Source organism: Bombina bombina, chromosome 6, assembly GCF_027579735.1.
Source record: "Bombina bombina isolate aBomBom1 chromosome 6, aBomBom1.pri, whole genome shotgun sequence".
NCBI classification, from domain to species: domain Eukaryota; kingdom Metazoa; phylum Chordata; class Amphibia; order Anura; family Bombinatoridae; genus Bombina; species Bombina bombina.
This window is the reverse complement of record NC_069504.1, coordinates 93,722,157-93,742,607: the sequence shown is the minus strand read 5'-3', so window position 1 is coordinate 93,742,607 and position 20,451 is coordinate 93,722,157. Positions and strand designations below refer to the sequence as shown.

Genomic DNA, 20,451 nt, shown 5'->3' with positions numbered 1-20,451 from the left:
TGTTTTTTTCTTAGGACAACACATCTACCATAAAAATGTTATTTTATAACATCTCTAATACTGCAAATTGACTTTACTGTTGTCAATTCACACTGTTATAATTAATAAATGACTTGCAAAAAGGCAATGAAAGGGTTAACATCCATAGCAAACAAAACAGCTCATCAGCTGGACTCCGGACCCCACTGCTTGACCTCCTTAAATGACAATAAACCCACAGGTAGCGCTCCCCATATGGGGACTCAATACACCAGTAGTAACTGGTGCTGTTCAGTATTCTATCTTCCCCAGAATAGGTACTGGGAAAACCAAGCCGGTTGTCTAACTGTTAGTGAAGACATAGGGGGCAGGTTTTTAACAGTGGCTTGTCAGGGTCATTACAAAGAGCTATCTTCAAAAAATGCCTGCAGTGCAGAAGCAAACGTTTGTCATGGTAATGGCCCGCAAGTTGATTTATATTAGAAAGGCCTCTCTCATCCTGGACTCCACTGCTGCCTCCAAAGAAAAAAATAAATATACATACATATATATATATATATATATATATATATATATACAGTATATTTATTTATTTAAAGTACATTCCTCGTGGGCTATGCACACTTTTAAAAGACATGTGTGCTCTGTGAACGTGGGTGGACTCAGGAGAGAAGTGCATGGATCGGCGCTGTGTAAGTAGGAAAACCAGACACACAGTTTGAAACCCAAACTCTCTGGGTCAATTCCGGACAGGTGGCAACCCTAATTGCAAGTTATTGAAAACACAATTAGGGAGAGAAACATTGTACAGTGTCTGTTTAATGTCTTCATTTACTGATTGATTAAAATGACCAGCTTAACGTCAGTCTTAAAGCAAGTAAATAATCATACCTCATTAAAGTGATGGTAAACTTTCCCATTTGTATAAACAGATCCGGAATGTTAGTGATATTTTAGATGGAGTTTAATTCATCAGTTTTAATGAAGATATGCTTCAACTTACTTTTTAATGTAGCGCTGAAATGGGAACATCCCACGCTCTGGCCGCCAACTTCAAAAGCAATTTTTTTTGCGTGAGCTAACAGTTTGAACTGTTCTCTAATCAGTGCTTTAGCTACAAAAAAGAATTGTGGGAGTGCCATATGGCTAGAGTGCTGATTGGAGAACAGCTCAAATCGTTAGCTCCCAAAAATAAATACTTTTGAAGTGGGCGGCCAGAGTGTGGGGTATTAGACTTTCAGTGATACATTAAAAAGTAAGTTATAGCGCATCTTCATTCAAACTGATTAAATAAACTCCATCTAAAATATTTCTAATATTCCGAATCTGTTAATACAAATGGAAAAAGTTTGCCATCACTTTAAGACAGACAAAAGAAATTCTACTGCGCTGCCCAAACATGAAAAAAACACATATATATGCAATGTATGAATAAAGCATGTGGACATATAAGATGGCAGTGAAATAAAAAGAAGATATAAAATGTTTCAAGTGTAAAATATACTTTAATATAAAAATGGTTCAAAAGTAAATATCTTACTTCCAGTATGTCCCCACCCGTATACAAAGCAAGTCGTCTTTTCTGCAATGGTGCATCCATAATTTGGTAACTTGATTCTACCCACATAAGCATTCTCTACAGCAGGCCTGTAGGGAGGACATATATATCTCAATTACATCCTAAAAGTGGCAACCTCATTTTTTAGGTCTGTGAGATTTAAGTATATTAAAATATAGACATTCTTATTTGAATATATATGTATTGACATACATTAAAGGTGATATGGAACAGTGATTCTTTTTTTTTAAATATGCTAAGTCATAACAAAAACATAAAAAAATAATTTTGTGTTTAAAAACAACAATTTACTTGTTTTCTTGCAAAATTAAATTCTCTTTGTAACCACTGCCTATAGTGACATTAGGAAGCTGACATGCTGAGAACTTAAGCTGTATTCTACCTCTTCTGAGAATGAGCAGGGAAATGACTTCCTGTTTCTCTAGCACTCATCAAACAGTAAGCCAGCTCAAGTTGCTATAGAAGATTTATGACACCAAGCTATATATGCCTTCCTATAGAGAACTCATCTGCCTTGTGGTGCTGTGACAGGAAGTAACTGACCCTGCCCAAATAAAAAAAAGAAATAAAAGGTAAAATCCTTTTTTCAAATTTTAAACAATACATTACAATGTTTTCAGTTATATATGACCCACTGTTTTTTTTTATTCCAACAATGAAATGGACTGTTTTATCACATATACAGCCAATTTATTTTCCCTGCTATTACTCTAACAAGTACTATGTACTATAACAATCATGATCACCATGAGGCAGTACTGCCAAACTATAAACTATATTGGACTTACCATGAGTTAACTTATATTATATTTGCATTATACTATGTTATTCTATACAGCCCTAGTGTACAACGTTAATTTAAAAAGGGATCTTTGTATTTATTTATTTGTTTGTTTTATTACACACACCTTTGTGTTCTCAGAGTCTAGAGAGGTGCTAGCAACTGCCTGGTGAGTAGCACAAAAAACTTAAATGCCTGTCAGTCAGGTTCATGCATAAAAGCTAAATATGATCTGTGAATGACACTATGGGGTCCATTTATTAAACCCCGGGCGGACATAATTCGCTATAGCAAATCATGTCCGTCCTGCATTGCTAAATGCAGAAAGCTTATGCTGTCTGCATTTAACATTGCACAAGTATTTCACAAGAAATGTGTGTGCAATCCCCCCCCCTGTAAATTCGCAGCCGCAAGCAGGGGGTGTCAATCATCCCGATCGTCTCATATCGGGATGATTGAAGTTAAGGAACAGCAGTCTTATGACCGCTACTTCTTAACTTCAGTTTCCGGCAAGCAGGAAACTAGAGGGGTAGATTGCAGCATTCGCTACTTGTTAAATCTACCCCTATGTGATGTTATAAAAGTGCTGATCTCCTTGTTAAAGAAAAGCGTAAAGCAACATTTTTAAAACACACTTTTAATTGCAAATAGTGTTCACTATTATGAAAAAACACAAAAATAGTGGAGTTTATTATAAAATTGTCTGTCATGCCAGCTGGCTATTAATTATGTTATCAGGTGATAAAACGTTCTGGCACACACCCACATGTTGTTTTCATAGCAATAAAAAAAGAACTCACTCTGAAAGTTTTAGAAGAACTAGATTTGATCCTTCTGGTCCGAAGACTAATTGGGATATATTCCTAACTTGCTTGTGTTCTTCATTATGGCTGTAAATGTTATGTACACCCAACCATACTTCATAATCTTTTAAATTAATATTTCTGCAAAAAAAAAAAAAACACATTGATAATATTTAATAAAAAAATCACATATGTAAGGTACAAACTATCTTGATCTTAAAGGGGTACTGAACCCAAATGTATTATTTAAAGGAACAGTCAAGTAAAAAAAAACTTTCATGATTTAAATAGGGCATGTAACTTTAAACAACTTTCCAGTTTACTTTTATTACCAATTTTGCTTTGTTCTCTTGGTATTCTTAGTTCAAAGCTAAATCTAGGAGGTATATATGCTAATTTCTTAGACCTTGAAGGCCACCTCTAATCTGAATGCATTTGGACAGTTTTTCACCACAAGAGGGCGTTAGTTCATGTGTTTCATATAGATAACATTGAGCTCAGGCACGTGAAGCTCCTAAGAGCAAGCACTGATTGGCTAAAAATGCAAGTCTGTCAAAAGAATTGAAATAAGGGGGCAGTTTGCAGAGCCATAGATACAAGGTAATCACAGAGGTAAAAAGTATATTATTATAACTGTGTTGGTTATGCAAAATTGGGGAATGGGTAATAAAGGGATTATCTACCTTTTTAAACAACAACAATTCTGGTGTTTACGGTCCCTTTAATTATTCAGATAGAACATGCAATTTTAAGCAACTTTCTAATATACTCATATTATCATTATCAATCTTTGTTTGTTCTCTTTGTATCTTTATTTGAAAAAAGCAGAAATGAAAGCTTAGGAGCCAGACCATTTTTGGTTCAGCACCCTGGGTAGCGCTTGCTGATTGGTGGCTACATTTTAGTCACCAATTTTCAAATAAAGATACTAAGAGAATGAAGAAAAATTGATAATTGGAGTAAATTAGAAAGTTGCTTAAAATTGCATGCTCTATCTGAATCATGAAAGAAAACATTTTTGTTCAGTATCCCTTTAAGTTGAAATCCCAACTTCAAGCTGTCACAAATACATTTTTATTTTGGGTAACATATACTTCATACAAAGTCATAAATAAATATATTTTAAAACACATAGAATATGGTCTAAAACAAAATTGAACTAAATAATTTTTTAATTTTAAGAAAACACTTTCATAAATAAATAAACTATACAGCACTGTGGCAAACAGCATTCAATTATTGTTTTTGTTTTTTCAAAAGAACTCTGCATAACATTACAAACTCATTAAACAATGGTACTAGTATATTATCTAACCCCCCAAAATATTGAATTTGCTTTAATTTGACAGTTCTATAAAGATACACATTTTTCAAAATCTCATTATATGAACATTTAAGTTTAAGTTTCTGGTTACAAGTATTTTAAATACAATTACAAAATGGGAACAATTATTTAGTCTAGAGCAGTGAAGAAAAATACAGATGAAACCTTCAAACTAAGAAATGAAATAATGACATAGAACTGACATTGCATGATTTAATTTGTTCTTAATATATAAATTATTGCAATCCAGTGTACTATTTCCAGATAATAACAAGAAGTAATGATAAGAAAAAAATCTTAACATGGATATAAATAAAAGCATTTGTATAAGGTTAATGCATTATAAAGTTAAATATACATTAAATAATCTGTCTATCTTCTACCTGTCTATATTGCAGTTTTTATTATTATGAATTATATATAACAACAATTATGAAAATATACCCGTAATTGAAACATTGCCTTGCTGTTAATATCCATCTTTCATTTACAAGAGTTCCTCCACATTTATGGTTATTCCTATAAAGAAGGGAACAAAAGTTAAATATTTAGTTACTAAAACAAACACATATATTTTTTTAAGCTGTAAATTGGTTTCCATTACTATAAGAGGGGTGATCAGACCTATAATATGTTATTGAAGTTTTCCAAGATTTTTTTCTTTATTTTTAAAAAGCAAAGGCATTTTCTTTCATTTCATTTCTGGCTAACATAATATTTGTTTATTTTTCCCTAATAGCAGAGTCCAAAAGGGCAGCAATTAAAGCCAAGGGTTAGCTTTACACAGTTAATCCAAATCACCCAGATGTTCAAAATTTCTGAGAACAGTATTGGATAAAACCCAGACTAATTTATGGCTGATCTTTATTGCACGGGAAAGACAGCAGGATAATATAAATTCTTGTTTGTTTTTTCTTGTTTCTTTACTTTTTGTTTTGTTTCCTGTAGGTCTTTTTCAACTGAAGATCAAACATCTGGTTAAACTAAGCAAACCTGATTCACTTATGCCATGTTGTAATCTTTAAAGGGACACTGAACCCAATTTTTTTCTTTTGTGATTCAGATAGAGCATGCAATTTTAAGCAACTTTCTAATTTACTCCTATTATCAATTTTTCTTCATTCTCTTGGTATCTTTATTTGAAATGCAAGTTTAGATGCCGGCCCATTTTTGGTGAACACACTGTGTTGTTTTTGCTGATTGGTGGATAAATTCACTCACCAATAAACAAGTGCTTTCCATGGTACTGAACCAAAAAAATAGCTTAGATGCCTTCTTTTTCAAATAAAGAAAGCTAGAGAACGAAGAAATATTGATAATAGAAGTAAATTAGAAAGTTGCTTAAAATTGCAGTCTCTATCTGAATCACGAAAGTAAAAATTTTGGGTTCAGTGTCCCTTTAATATCTCAAAGAAAACTATGTATTAGTCAGTGGCTCTGTTTGCCAAGATACTGCACACTTAAGCACTGCATTAAATGGAAGCCAACATAATTCCTGCCATTGGAGTGTGTGTATTTGCAAAATATAATATATTCAGTGAGCCAGAATATGTAACATCTATTTAATATCCGCACCGTGAGAAAATGCAAAGAGATAACTCTGTAGAGAATGCTCAGCTGTTAGCTGAGGACATAATTATTAAAACTACAAAAGGCAATGACTATACCAAATGGCAATATACCTATATTGTTTGCATCATGCTGAACAGGACTAGTAACTTTTTTTTTTCACTGTGTGATGTAATTAGAATATGTACATGAGTACATTTATTTTAATACCTGCATTATACCATTTATATTGACCGGTTTCAAACAAGAGCTAGTAGATTTCCACACAAACCAAAGTGAAGATAAGTAGTGATCTATCTTTTTTTTATTATTATTGATTAACTGTTGTAGACAGGATGGTTCTGTGATCATACAAATGATAATGTTTTTATAGCACAGGCAGCAAGAATTACTGGCCTTTTTTATTTTTCATATTTAGTGTATTTATTAATCAGAAGGTTGTTTGGTGTAAGGAAGAACGTGTAGGTGAAGAGTGTCAAACTGAACACACGTGCCAGCAATAGAAACTGAGCTAATGTTTATTCTTGACATTTAAAGGGACATAAAAAGAGTCAAATTTGAGGGAAGTGATCTCAGAATTAGAGGAAAAGGCAAAAATGCTAATGTATCCCAACTGACCTTGTTGTCTATATTATAGAAAGAGGTAACTCGCTGGGAGTGTGCTTACAGGGACATGAAGCACAATTTTTTTCTTTCAGGATTTAGAAAGAGCATGCAATTTTAAACAACTTTTTAATTTACTTCTATTATCTAATTTGCTTCATTCTCTTAATATGCTTTGCTGAAAAGCATATCTAGATATGCTCAGTAGCTGCTGATTGGTAGATGCACATAGAGACCTCGTCTGATTGGCTCACCCATGTGCATTGCTATTTTTTCAGCAAAGGATATCTAAAGAATGACGCAAATTAGATAATAGAAGTAATTTGGAAAGTTATTTAAATTTGTATTCTCTACCTGAATCATGAAATAATTTTTGGGGTTTAGTGTCCCTTTAAAGCATATTACAACATTTAAATCAAAGAAAAAAACCCCTATTGAGAGAATAGGGAAAAATATGCCGGTTTATAAAGCTCTTAACTACTGTGCTCTAAAGTACACTAACACCCATAAACTACCTACGTACCACTAAACCGAGGTCCCCCCACATTGCCGCCACTATAATAATTTTTTTTAACCCCTAATCTGCCGAACGCACACCGCCACCACCTACATTATCCCTATGTACCCCTAATCTGCTGCCCCTAACATCGCCGACAACTACATAATATTTATTAACCCCTAATCTGCCCCCCCCAACGTCGCCGCCACCTACCTACACTTATTAACCCCTAGTCTTCATCCTATCCGGGCAGAAGAGGACAGGATGAAGACTAGGGGTTAATAAGTGTAGGTAGGTGAGCTTGCATTCTATTGGCTGATCAGAACAGCCAATAGAATGCGAGCTCAATCTGATTGGCTGATTGGGTCAGCCAATCGGATTGAACTTGAATCTGATTGGCTGATTCAATCAGCCAATCAGATTTTTCCTACCTTTATTCCGATTTGCTAATAGAATCCTATCAGCCCATCGGAATTCGAGGGACGCCATCTTGGATTACGTCACTTAAAGGAACCTTCATTCGTCGGTAGTCGTCGGTAGGAAGAGGATGTTCCGCGCAGGAGATCTTGAAGATGGAGCCGCTCCTCGTCGGATGAATGAAGATAGAAGATGCCGCTTGGATGAAGATATCTGCCGGTCCGAATGTCCTCTTCTGCCCGGATAGGATGAAGACTTCTGCCGCTCCGGATGTCTTCTTTTGGTCCATCGGTGCTCGGCTGAGTGAAGACGACTCAAGGTAGGGAGATCTTCAGGGGGGTAGTGTTAGGTTTATTTAAGGGGGGTTTGGGTTAGAGTAGGGGTATGTGGGTGGTGGGTTGTAATGTTGGGGGGTGGTATTGTGGTTTTTTTTTACAGGCAAAAGAGCTGATTTCTTTGGGGCATGCCCCGCAAAAAGCCTTTTTAAGGGCTGGTAATAGAGCTGTTAACTATTTTCATTTAGAATAGGGTAGGGAATTTTTTTTATTTTGGGGGGCATTGTTATTTTATTAGGGGGCTTAGAGTAGGTGTAATTAGCTTACAATTCTTGTAATATTTTTTATTTTTTGTAATTTAGTGGGGGGTTTTTGTAATTAAGTTTAGTTTATTTAATTGTAGGTATTTGTACTTAATTGATTTAATGTATTTATTGATAGTGTAGTGTTAGGTTTAATTGTAACTTAGGTTAGGATTTATTTTACAGATAATTTTGTAATTATTTTAACTAGGTAGCTATTAAATAGTAAATAACTATTTAATAGCTATTGTACCTAGTTAAAATAAATACAAAGTTGCCTGTAAAATAAATATAAATCCTAAAATAGCTACAATATAATTATCCGTTATATTGTAGCTATATTAGGGTTTATTTTACAGGTAAGTATTTAGTTTTAAATAGGAAGACTTTAGTTAATAATATTTAATTTATTTTGTTAGATTAAAATTATATTTAATTTAGGGGGGTGTTAGGGTTAGGGTTAGACTTAGCTTTAGGGGTTAATACATTTATTAGAGTAGCGGCGAGGTCCGGTCAGCAGATTAGGGGTTAATAAGTGTAGGTAAGGTGGCGGCGATTTTGGGGGGGGCAGATTAGGGGTTAATAAATATAATATAGGGGTCGGCAATGTTAGGGGTAGCAGATTAGGGGTACATAGGTATAATGTAGGTTGCGGCGGTGTACGGAGTGGCAGATTAGGGGTTAATAATATAATGCAGGCGTCAGCGATAGTGGGGGCGGCAGATTAGGGGTTAATAAGTGTAAGGTTAGGGGTATTTAGACTCGGGGTTCATGTAAGGGTGTTAGGTGCAGACTTAGTAACTGTTTCCCCATAGGAAACAATGGGGCTGCGTTAGGAGCTTAACGCTGCTTTTTTGCAGGTGTTAGGTTTTTTTTCAGCCCAAACTGCCCCATTGTTTCCTATGGGGGAATTGTGCACGAGCACGTTTTTCCAGCTTGCCGCTACCATAAGCAACGCTGGTATTGAGGGTTGAAGTGGCGGTAAATATGCCTTTACGCTCCCTTTTTGGAGCCTAACGCAGCCCTTCAGAGAACTCTAAATACCAGCGTTGTTTAGAAGCAGCGCTAGAAAAAAAAACATGTGTAGCTAACGCACCCCTTTGGCTGCAAAACTCTAACGACTAGATTTAGAGTTTTGCGGCCAAAGGGGTGTGTTAGCTACGCATGTTTTTTTTCTAGCGCTGCTTCTAAACAACGCTGGTATTTAGAGTTCTCTGAAGGGCTGCGTTAGGCTCCAAAAAGGGAGCGTAGAGCATAATTTACCGCCACTTCAACCCTATGGTACTTGTAGTTAATTGATTTAATTTATTTATTTATAGTGTAGTGTTAGGTTTAATTGTAACTTAGGTTAGGATTTATTGTACAGGTAATTTTGTAATTATTTTAACTAGGTAGCTATTAAATAGTAAATAACTATTTAATAGCTATTGTACCTAGTTAAAATAAATACAAAGTTGCCTGTAAAATAAATATAAATCCTAAAATAGCTACAATATAATTATTCGTTATGCAGCTTGGAAGTGAGCGTTAGACCCTTTCCTGGCTGACTCTAAATACCAGCGGGCGGTAAAAAGCAGCGTTAGGAGCCCTTAACGCTGCTTTTGACGGCTAATGCAGAACTCTAAATCTAGGCGTAAATCTAGGCGAATGATATTAGATAAATGTAAAAGCCTCTATTTAGGAACTGTGTCCTGTATTGCCCTATATTAGGGTAGATAAGCCACTTATTTTTACACTAAATATGCTATAAATCGCTTCCCCATCCTTCCCACAATATGTCCCAAATGTTACAACAAATGTTACAACAACAAATAAAAATATCAATTAGTAGATAGTCTGAAATTAACAGAGTGCAGTTAAAATAAACTAAAATAAAAAGCCCTAGGGGCTTCATGTTTATTTAACAGTTCTGACTGTTTCTATTTATACCTATAAATTACCTCACTGTAATATGACCTCTGTATGTACATTTAAGTGTTAAAGTAACATAAAACCCACATTTGTGTTTTCATGATTCAGATAGAACATACAGTTTTAAACAACTTTCCAATTTATTTCTATGATCAAAATGTCTTTGTTTTTTTGCTATCTGTTGTTGAAAATCATTAATAATAAAAATAATAATAATAATCACTGATGATATTTTACAATTTCACCTATATGCTCTTTTAATTAAACCATGTATAGTGGAGAAAGAATGTTATATCTCATGTATTCCTCAAGGATAAAATGTTTTCACTTGATACAAATATAATCTACATCTGAATGTCAATGTGTTTATGATGACTAAAATGCATAAAAGAGAAGCTCAACTGGGGATGGATGGTGCTTAGTAGCCCCCCTATGGTACCCACCCAGGGTGCAACCTCTTACTGCTTTTCACAGAAGAAAACTTTCCTGTATTATATCACTATGACCCCTTTCAAAAGGACAGTACCAGGCAATTATCAACTAAACAAAGGATTTTGTATAGCTAACCCAAGATGTACTTTAGGAAATATGGGCCTCAGTTAACTATGCCCTCTAGGCTCAGAGAGCAAGAGATTACCCGTAGGGAGACTAAAATACATAAGAGAGGAGCTCAACTGGGGGCAGAAGGTGCACCCTCTTTCTGCCTAATCTGTAAAGAGAACTTTTCTGTAGCATATCAGTCTGACCGCATCCAAAAGGACAGTCCACCCCCAAAATACCAGGCAATTCTCATCTGAAGAAAGGGATTTGTACAGCTAACCCCAGATGTACTTTTCAACATTTATGAGCCTTGTCAGTGGAGATGCAGCTATATCCCTCTTGGTGCAGTGAACAAGGCTTCATATCTTGTTGTCCCCATTACCCTTACATAAGAGAGAAGCTCAACTGGGGACAGATATTGCTTAATAGCCCAACCTATTGGATGGTATGTTTCAAGGATGCAGCCTCTTTCTATCCAATCTGTGCTTTTCACAGTAGAGAAATTTCCTGTAGTATATCAGTCTGACCCTATCCAAAAGGAACAGCCCTGCACTGAAACATAAGTAAAAGGAAATATGTTTATCAAACGGCTCCTCCCATATAACTACAATAGACATATACAGTGTCAATATATTATTATTATCGGTTATTTGTAGAGCGCCAACAGATTCTGCAGTGCTGTAAACCGAGGGTAGTACAACAAAACAATTAAGGGGATCAAATGGGTAGAGGGCCCTGCCAAGAGTTGCTCTGTTGTAATTAGCTCTTAAGAAGGTGATCTACAGACAGCTGGACTTAAGGGGGTTCAAGGGATAGCAATGGAGGAGTGGAACTGGTATAAAGTAAGGGTAGCATAGGTTGTATGCATCGCTGAACAGTAAAGTCTTTAGGGAGAGCTTGAAGCTTTCAAAACTAGGGGAGAATCTTGTGGGGCGAGGCAGAGAGTTCCACAAGATGGGAGCCAGTCTGGAGAAGTAACCAGAGAGGAGGAGAGTAGGAGGTCATGAGCAGAGTGAAGGGGACGGGAGGGAGAGTATCTGGAGACAAGGTCTGAGATGTAGGGGGGAGCAGTGCAGTTGAGGGATTTGTATGTCAGAGTGAGAATTTTGTGTTTGATCCTAGAGGCAAGAGGAAGCCAGTGAAGGGATTGGCAGAGAGGAGCAGCAGATGAAGAGCGATATGTAAGGAAGATGAGTCTGGCAGAGGCATTCATTATGGATTATAAAGGAGCTAGGTGGCAGGTGGGGAGACCAGAGAGGACAGAGTTGCAGTAATCAAGGCGGGAAAGAATGAGAAAGTGGATTCAAATCTTAGTTGTGTCTTGTGTAAGGAAGTGTCTAATTTTGGAGATGTTTTTAAGGTGAAAGCGGCAGGCTTTAGCCAAGGACTGAATGTGAGGAGTGAAGGAAAGATCTGAGTCAAATGTGACCCCGAGACATCGGGCATGCGGGGTAGGGGTAATGATGGAGTTGTCGACAGTTATAGAGATATTGGGGGTGGAGCTTTTGGAAGAAGGGGGGAAAATGAGGAGCTCAGTTTTGGAGAGATTTAGCTTGAGGTAGTGAGAGGACATCCAGGAAGAGATGTGAGAAAGACAGTTAGTGACACGGGTTAGCAAGGAAGGAGATAGGTCTGGTGCAGAGAAGTAGATTTGGGTGTCATCGGCATACAAATGATATTGGAAACCGTGGGACTTAATTAGGGAACCTAGTGATGACGTATAGATTGAGAAGAGAAGGGGACTGTGGACAGAACCTTGTGGTACTCTAACAGAAAGTGGTGATGGGGCAGAAAAGGCCCAAGAGAAGGCTACACTAAAGGTACAGTTTGACAAGTAGGAACAGAGCCACGACAGGGCTGTGTCACAGATGCCGAAGGATTGAAGGGTTTGGAGCAAAAGAGGGTGGTCGACAGTGTCAAAGGTTGCGGACAGATCAAGGAGGATAAGCAGAGAGAAGTGGCCTTTTGATTTTGCTGTAAGTAGGTCGTTGGTGACCTTAACAATAGCTGTCTCTGTGGAGTGATAGGGACGAAATCCAGATTGCAGCGGGTCAAGAAGGGAGTTTAACGTAAGGAAATGGGATAGGCATGCATATACTAGTTTTTTTAGAAGCTTTGAGGCAAGAGGGAGGAGGGAAATAGGGCGGTAGTTGGATGGGGAGGTAGGATCAAGGGAAGCTTTTTTGAGGATAGGTGTGACCAGTGCATGTTTCATCGATGAGGGAAATGTACCAGTGCTGAGGGAGAGGTTGAAAATGTGTGTTAATATATGGGTAAGGGTAGCAGAGAGGGAGGGGAGTATATATATATGTGCCTATATAAATATGTCTATATTGAAGTGTTATGGGGGGAGTCATCTGATAAACATAATTTGTAAACAATACATTGCACTGATTCCTGAAACCTATATCCCTAAATATCTGTAAAATACCTTGCACATTGTGGCAGAATCATAGCAACAAACCTTTCCTTGAAGCATGTCATGCTTTCCAAATAATTGGCAATATGTTTTTAAATGCCCAGATGGGAATGTTTGCCAGTAGCACACCAAAGCTTAAAAATAAATCAACATATTACATGATTTTCAAAACCTCTTCCTTTTAAATTAGTGAAAATGGCAGCAGGTAGGGTGCTATTTTACCTAAACAACAGCAAGTATCTAGATCAACAATACAGATAACCCTCCCTATAGATCGCTAGTAATTACATTCTGAAGTCCAAATGTAATCTTATATTATAAAGTCTCCACATTCATCAGCACTGACCGCCTCTAACTTAAAGTTTTCTTTCTGCCTGAGCCACAGCTTTCACACAAGCCCAGTCTCTGGCAAGTACAGGCTGGGGGAGGAGTAGTGCGCAGTCAACCTTTCATGCAAAGCATTTCACTGACCATTCTGTTGAGGAATTCTCTCACCAGAGAAGAGGCCACAACTTCCACAAAGCTGTTATCCGTAGCTGTGACCTGCCTGCTGCCAATCAAAGTATGACTCCCTGACTCAGCTGATTCCGGCTCACACAGCTACACTGAGGCCTGCCTCATCATTTAGGCCTGTTGCTGTGGCAGTGCTGTTACCATAGCAATAAGGCATGAGGCTCCATACTGAGACTGGATACCTTAGCTGCAGGGCTGGGACTGGTGTTCGGCTGAGGGTGGGAAAGACCCTCAGCTTATTCTTCAGCACTTCATCTTCTGAAAGTCCATAAACTGTTTCGACTATGGTCACCATGGGCTAGTTGCTACAGGGTTACAAGCACTGGATCGTGCTAGCAACACCTCCACATTGATCAGCACTGACCTCCTCCCCACTAGAGATGCCTTTCTGCCTGAGCCTTAGCTCTCACACAAGCCCAGTCTCCAGCAAGTACAGGCTGGGGTAGGAGGAGTGAGCAGTCAGACTTCCCACAAACATGTGTATCCATCCCCCAGCGATTGGGAGGTTAAAAGACTGTTAGAGCCTAGATGTCCCCTTTGTTACCAGATAGGGTGAGAAAACACTTAAAGGGACAGAAAGAGCATGCACACAGTTCCCTCAGAAAGGGCAGATTAAAAAATGCAAGAATTTTTTTTGTTTATGTTTTTTTGCCTTATTATTACCCACCCCATAGCAACTTAACTGTGCCAAATCCTCTATTGCCCCAATGGAGACAGAATAGATGTTTCCCTTCCATACCCATTCATGTTCTCTCTGTTTCTGGTTTTGGTCTATTTTCCCACACCACAGATAACATTAAGTCAAGCATTACTTATCTTTGCACTATTGCATAATGGCACAGTATGTATTTTGCTGTGTATTTGATTGTGCAGTGTTCTTATTTCTCCATTTTGTAAACTGTATTTGATGTTGTTGTTAGTAAAATAGGGAAGCAAGCTGGAAATCCAATGACTGGTGCTTATACCCAAAGACTCCACATCAGATCTGGCAAGTTCTTAGGTTTCTATGTATATATACTGTTTGCTACATCATAACAGTAAGCAGTTTGAATAACAAAGTAATGACATTTAGGACTGAATATTACTTTTATACTAAAGGCTAGCATTACAATACCTGTGTCTCAGACTGACCATCCAACTCTGTTTTGCTTGTGCAGGAATTCCATTCACAACTCTTAGCTGCTTTGTTGAGGAACAAGTGACTGGATCTAAAATAATATTGATCATAAAATTTAGTAAAAATTAGCAGAGTAAATATTTTGTAAACTATGTATTCCTATATATAAATAATATAGAAGGCAGGGTAGGCCAGAAGAATAGACAGGCAGCTATTTATGAGTCCTACATTCTATTGGAGCATAGTAAGGCTTGTAACTCTTATCTGGTGCTGGTTCTGAGACCATTTCCTGGTTTCTAAGGCCTAGATTTAGAGTTGGGCGGTAGCCGTCAAAACCAGCGTTAGAGGCTCCTAACGCTGGTTTTTACCGCCCTCTGGTATTTGGAGCCGCGACTTTTCCATACCGCAGATCCCCTTACGTCAATTGCGTATCCTATCTTTTCAATGGGATCTTTCTAACGCCGGTATTTAGAGTCGTGGCTGAAGTGAGCTTTAGAAATCTAACGACAAAACTCCAGCCGCAGAAAAAAACCAGGAGTTAAGAGCTTTCTGGGCAAACGCCGGTTTAAAAAGCTCTTAACTACTGTGCTCTAAAGTACACTAACACCCATAAACTACCTATGTACCCCTAAACCGAGGTCCCCCCACATCACCGCCACTCTATTAAATTTTTTAACTCCTAATCTGCCGCTCCGTACACCGCCACCAGCTAAATTATCCCTATGTACCCCTAATCTGCTGCCCCTAATACCACCGACCCCTATATTATATTTATTAACCCCTAATCTGCCCCCCTCAACGTCGCCTCCACCTGCCTACACTTATTAACCCCTAATCTGCCGACTGGACCGCGCCGTCATTATAATAAAGTTATTAACCCCTAATCCGCCTCACTCCCGCCTCAATAACCCTATAATAAATAGTATTAACCCCTAATCTGCCCTCCCTAACATCGCCGACACCTAACTTCAATTATTAACCCCTAATCTTCCGACCGAATCTCGCCGCTACTGTAATAAATGGATTAGCCCCTAAAGCTAAGTCTAACCCTAACACTAACACCCCCCTAAGTTAAATATAATTTTTATCTAACGAAATAAATTAACTCTTATTAAATAAATTATTCCTATTTAAAGCTAAATACTTACCTGTAAAATAAACCCTAATATAGCAACAATATAAATTATAATTATATTATAGCTATTTTAGGATTAATATTTATTTTACAGGCCACTTTGTATTTATTTTAACCAGGTACAATAGCTATTAAATAGTTAAGAACTATTTAATAGCTAAAATAGTTAAAATAATTACAAAATTACCTGTAAAATAAATCCTAACCTAAGTTACAATTAAACCTAACACTACACTATCAATAAATTAATTAAATACAATGCCTACAATTATCTACAATTAAACCTAACACTACACTATCAATAAATTAATTAAATACAATACCTACAATTATCTACAATTAAACCTAACACTACACTATCAATAAATTAATTAAATAAAATACCTACAATTATCTACAATTAAACCTAACACTACACTATCAATAAATTAATTAAATAAAATACCTACAAATGAATACAATTAAATAAACTAACTAAAGTACAAAAAATAAAAAAGAACTAAGTTACAAAAAATAAAAAAATATTTACAAACATTAGAAAAATATTACAACAATTTTAAACTACCCCCCCAACATTACAACCCACCACCCACATACCCCTAATCTAACCCAAACCCCCCTTAAATAAACCTAACACTAAGCCCCTGAAGATCTCCCTACCTTGTCTTCACCTCACCGGGTCCCGATCTGTCCAGAAGAGGGTCCGAAGTCTTGATCCAAGCCCAAGCGGGGGGCTGAAGAGTGATGTCCATCCTCGGGCTGAAGTCTGGATCCAAGCGGCGGCTGAAGAAATCCATCATCGGGCTGTAGTCGGAAGTCCATCATCGGGATGAAGTCTTCTATCAAGCCGCATCTTCAATCTTCTTTCTTCCGGAGCGGAGCCATCTTCTTCCCAGCCGACGTGGATCCAACCTCTTCAAGCGACGCCTACTAGCCGAATGACGGTTCCTTTAAATGATGTCATCCAAGATGGCGTCCCTCGAATTCCGATTGGCTGATAGGATTCTATCAGCCAATTGGAATTAAGGTAGGAAAATTCTGATTGGCTGATGGAATCAGCCAATCTGAATCAAGTTCAATCCGATTGGCTGATCCAATCAGCCAATCAGATTGAGCTCGCATTCTATTGGCTGTTCCGATCAAGGAACCGTCATTCGGCTAGTAGGCGACGCTTGAAGAGGTTGGATCCGCGTCGGCTGGGAAGAAGATGGCCCCACTCCGCTCCGAAAGAAAGAAGATTGAAGATGCGGCTTGATAGAAGACTTCATCCCGATGATGGACTTCCGACTTCAGCCCGATGATGGATTTCTTCAGCCGCCGCTTGGATCCAGACTTCAGCCCGAGGATGGACGTCACTCTTCAGCCCCCCGCTTGTGCTTGGATCAAGACTTCGGACCCTCTTCTGGACAGATCGGGACCCGGTGAGGTGAAGACAAGGTAGGGAGATCTTTAGGGGCTTAGTGTTAGGTTTATTTAAGGGGGGTTTGGGTTAGATTAGGGGTATGTGGGTGGTGGGTTGTAATGTTGGGGGGGGTATTGTATGTTTATTTTTACAGGCAAAAGAGCTGAATTCTTTGGGGCATGCCCCGCAAATGGCCCTCTTCAGGGCTGGTAAGGTAAAAGAGCTTTGAACTTTTTTAATTTAGAATAGGGTAGGGCATTTTTTTATTTTGGGGGGCTTTGTTATTTTATTAGGGGGCTTAGAGTAGGTGTAATTAGTTTAAAATTGTTGTAATATTTTTCTAATGTTTGTAAATATTTTTTTATTTTTTGTAACTTAGTTCTTTTTTATTTTTTGTACTTTAGTTAGTTTATTTAATTGTATTTATTTGTAGGTATTTTATTTAATTAATTTATTGATAGTGTAGTGTTAGGTTTAATTGTAGATAATTGTAGGTATTGTATTTAATTAATTTATTGATAGTGTAGTGTTAGGTTTAATTGTAGATAATTTTAGGTATTGTATTTAATTAATTTATTGATAGTGTAGTGTTAGGTTTAATTGTAGATAATTGTAGGTATTGTATTTAATTAATTTATTGATAGTGTAGTGTTAGATTTAATTGTTACTTAGGTTAGGATTTATTTTACAAGTAATTTTGTAATTATTTTAACTATTTTAGCTATTAAATAGTTATTAACTATTTAATAGCTATTGTACCTGGTTAAAATAAATACAAAGTTGCCTGTAAAATAAATATTAATCCTAAAATAGCTATAATATAATTATAATTTATATTGTAGCTATATTAGGGTTTATTTTACAGGTAAGTATTTAGCTTTAAATAAGAATAATTTATTTAATAAGAGTTAATTTATTTCGTTAGATAAAAATTATATTTAACTTAGGGGGGTGTTAGTGTTAGGGTTAGACTTAGCTTTAGGGGTTAATCCATTTATTACAGTAGCGGCGAGATTCAGTCGGCAGATTAGGGGTTAATAATTGAAGTTAGGTGTCGGCGATGTTAGGGAGGGCAGATTAGGGGTTAATACTATTTATTATAGGGTTATTGAGGCAGGAGTGAGGCGGATTAGGGGTTAATAACTTTATTATAGTAGCGGTGCGGTCCGCTCGGCAGATTAGGGGTTAATAAGTGTAGGCAGGAGGAGGCGACGTTGTGGGGGGCAGATTAGGGGTTAATAAATATAATATAGGGGTCGGCGGTGTTAAGGGCAGCAGATTAGGGGTACATAGGGATAATGTAGGTAGCGGCGGTTTACGGAGCGGCAGATTAGGGGTTAAAAAAATATGCAGGTGTCAGCGATAGTGGGGGCGGCAGAATAGGGGTTAATAAGTGTAAGGTTAGGGGTGTTTAGACTCGGGGTACATGTTAGAGTGTTAGGTGCAGACGTAGGAATTGTTTCCCCATAGAAAACAATGGGGCTGCGTTAGGAGCTGAACGCTGCTTTTTTGCAGGTGTTAGGTTTTTTTTCAGCTCAAACTGCCCCATTGTTTTCTATGGGGATATCATGCACGTGCACATTTTTGAAGCTGGCCGCGTCCGTAAGCACCGCTGGTATCTAGAGTTGCAGTGGCGGTAAATTATGCTCTACGCTCCCTTTTTGGAGCCTAACGCACTGAAAACCCAGCCATTCTGTGAACTCTAAATACCAGCGGTATTTAAAAGGTGCGGGAGAAAAAAAGCACGCGTAGCTAACGCACCCCTTTGGCCGCAGAACTCTAAATCTAGGCGTAAGAGTTTACAGTACACATATATAAGTCTGTGATTGGCTTATGGCTGTCACGTTATACTTAGGTAGGAAAATGGAAGAAAATTTTATTAGAAACAAATCTACTGTTCATAAACAATTTTAAACAACTTTTCAATGTATTACTATTATCTAATTTGCTTTGTCATCTTGGTATCCTTTGTTAGAGAAGCAGAAATGCACTACTGGATGTTAGCTGAACATATTGTGTGCGTTTTTTGCATCCACTTAAAAAAATAATAATTTTATTATATTAAAGCATTTATTTACAAACATTATAAAGAAAATTATAAAGAAAACTTACCACTGCACTAAAATTGGTTCTTGTCTTTATTTACGTATTAGTATTTTTTTTCAAATATTTATTAGTTTTAAATATTAGTGCTAGATTACAAGTGGAGTGCAAAAATATTAGCAATATTGTTCATTAACATTGCTCAAGCGCAATCAATACCACTTCTATTTGTGCAACCATATTACAAGTGCATATTTTTTTACACCCATCAATAGTCTAGTGCATGCTAACATATTGAATATCACTCAAGAAGCCGATGGAGCTCAAAAATTTAGTAGTGGAGTCCTTCATGTCCTTTTATGTTTAAGTTTCATTAACGACTATAGCATAGAACACCACACGTGCGCACAAACACACACATATATATGTCTTTATATCCACACACACACACACATATATATGTCTATATATCCACACACACACACACATATATATGTCTATATATCCACACACACACACACATATATATGTCTATATATCCACACACACACACACATATATATGTCTATATATCCACACACACATACACATATATATGTCTATATATCCACACACACACACACATATATATGTCTATATATCCACACACACATATATATATATGGATCTTTTTGTTTTGAGTCTCAGTCCAGACTTCTTTTTTCCTTATATATATATCTATATATACGTGTATATATATATATATATATATATATATATATATATATATATATATATATATATATATATATCTGTATATAAGTATGTTTGTATGTATGGTGTATATATATATATATATATATATATATATATACTAATTATAATTTATATATATATATACTAGTCCTAAAGCCCGTGTACACGGGCCATTTTTTGCAGTACAGCGATCCCACTCCTTGCTCTCTCTCTATCCCCCCTCTCTTTTGCTCTCTCTTTCTCCCCTCTCTTTTGCTCTCTCTTTCTCCCCTCTCTTTGCTCTCTCTCCCCTCTCTTTTACTCTCTCTCTCACCTCTCTTTTGTTCTCTCTCACCCCTCTCTTTAGCTCTCTCTCCCCCCCCCCTATTTTGCTCTCTCTCCCCCCCCCTATTTTGCTGTCTCTCTCCCTCTTTTTTGCTCTCTCTCCCCCTCTTTTGCTGTCTCTCTCTCTCTCTTTTGCTCTCTCTCTTCCCCCCCCTCATTTGCTCTCTCTCCTCTCATTTGC

At 37.2% G+C, this 20,451-nt stretch overlaps 1 protein-coding gene across 1 annotated transcript in view; it reads right to left on the bottom strand.

Annotated features, from left to right (window-relative positions):
* The window catches only part of HGF (hepatocyte growth factor), a 244,420-nt gene that overhangs the window by 18,116 nt on the left and 205,853 nt on the right, over nt 1–20,451 (bottom strand). The window contains exons 13-16 of the mRNA XM_053716517.1: nt 14,629–14,722; nt 4,911–4,985; nt 3,140–3,283; nt 1,520–1,626 (exon numbers count right to left, since the gene is read on the bottom strand). Of these exons, the coding sequence (XP_053572492.1) occupies nt 1,520–1,626; nt 3,140–3,283; nt 4,911–4,985; nt 14,629–14,722 (420 nt within the window). The remainder of the gene's footprint in view (nt 1–1,519; nt 1,627–3,139; nt 3,284–4,910; nt 4,986–14,628; nt 14,723–20,451) is intronic.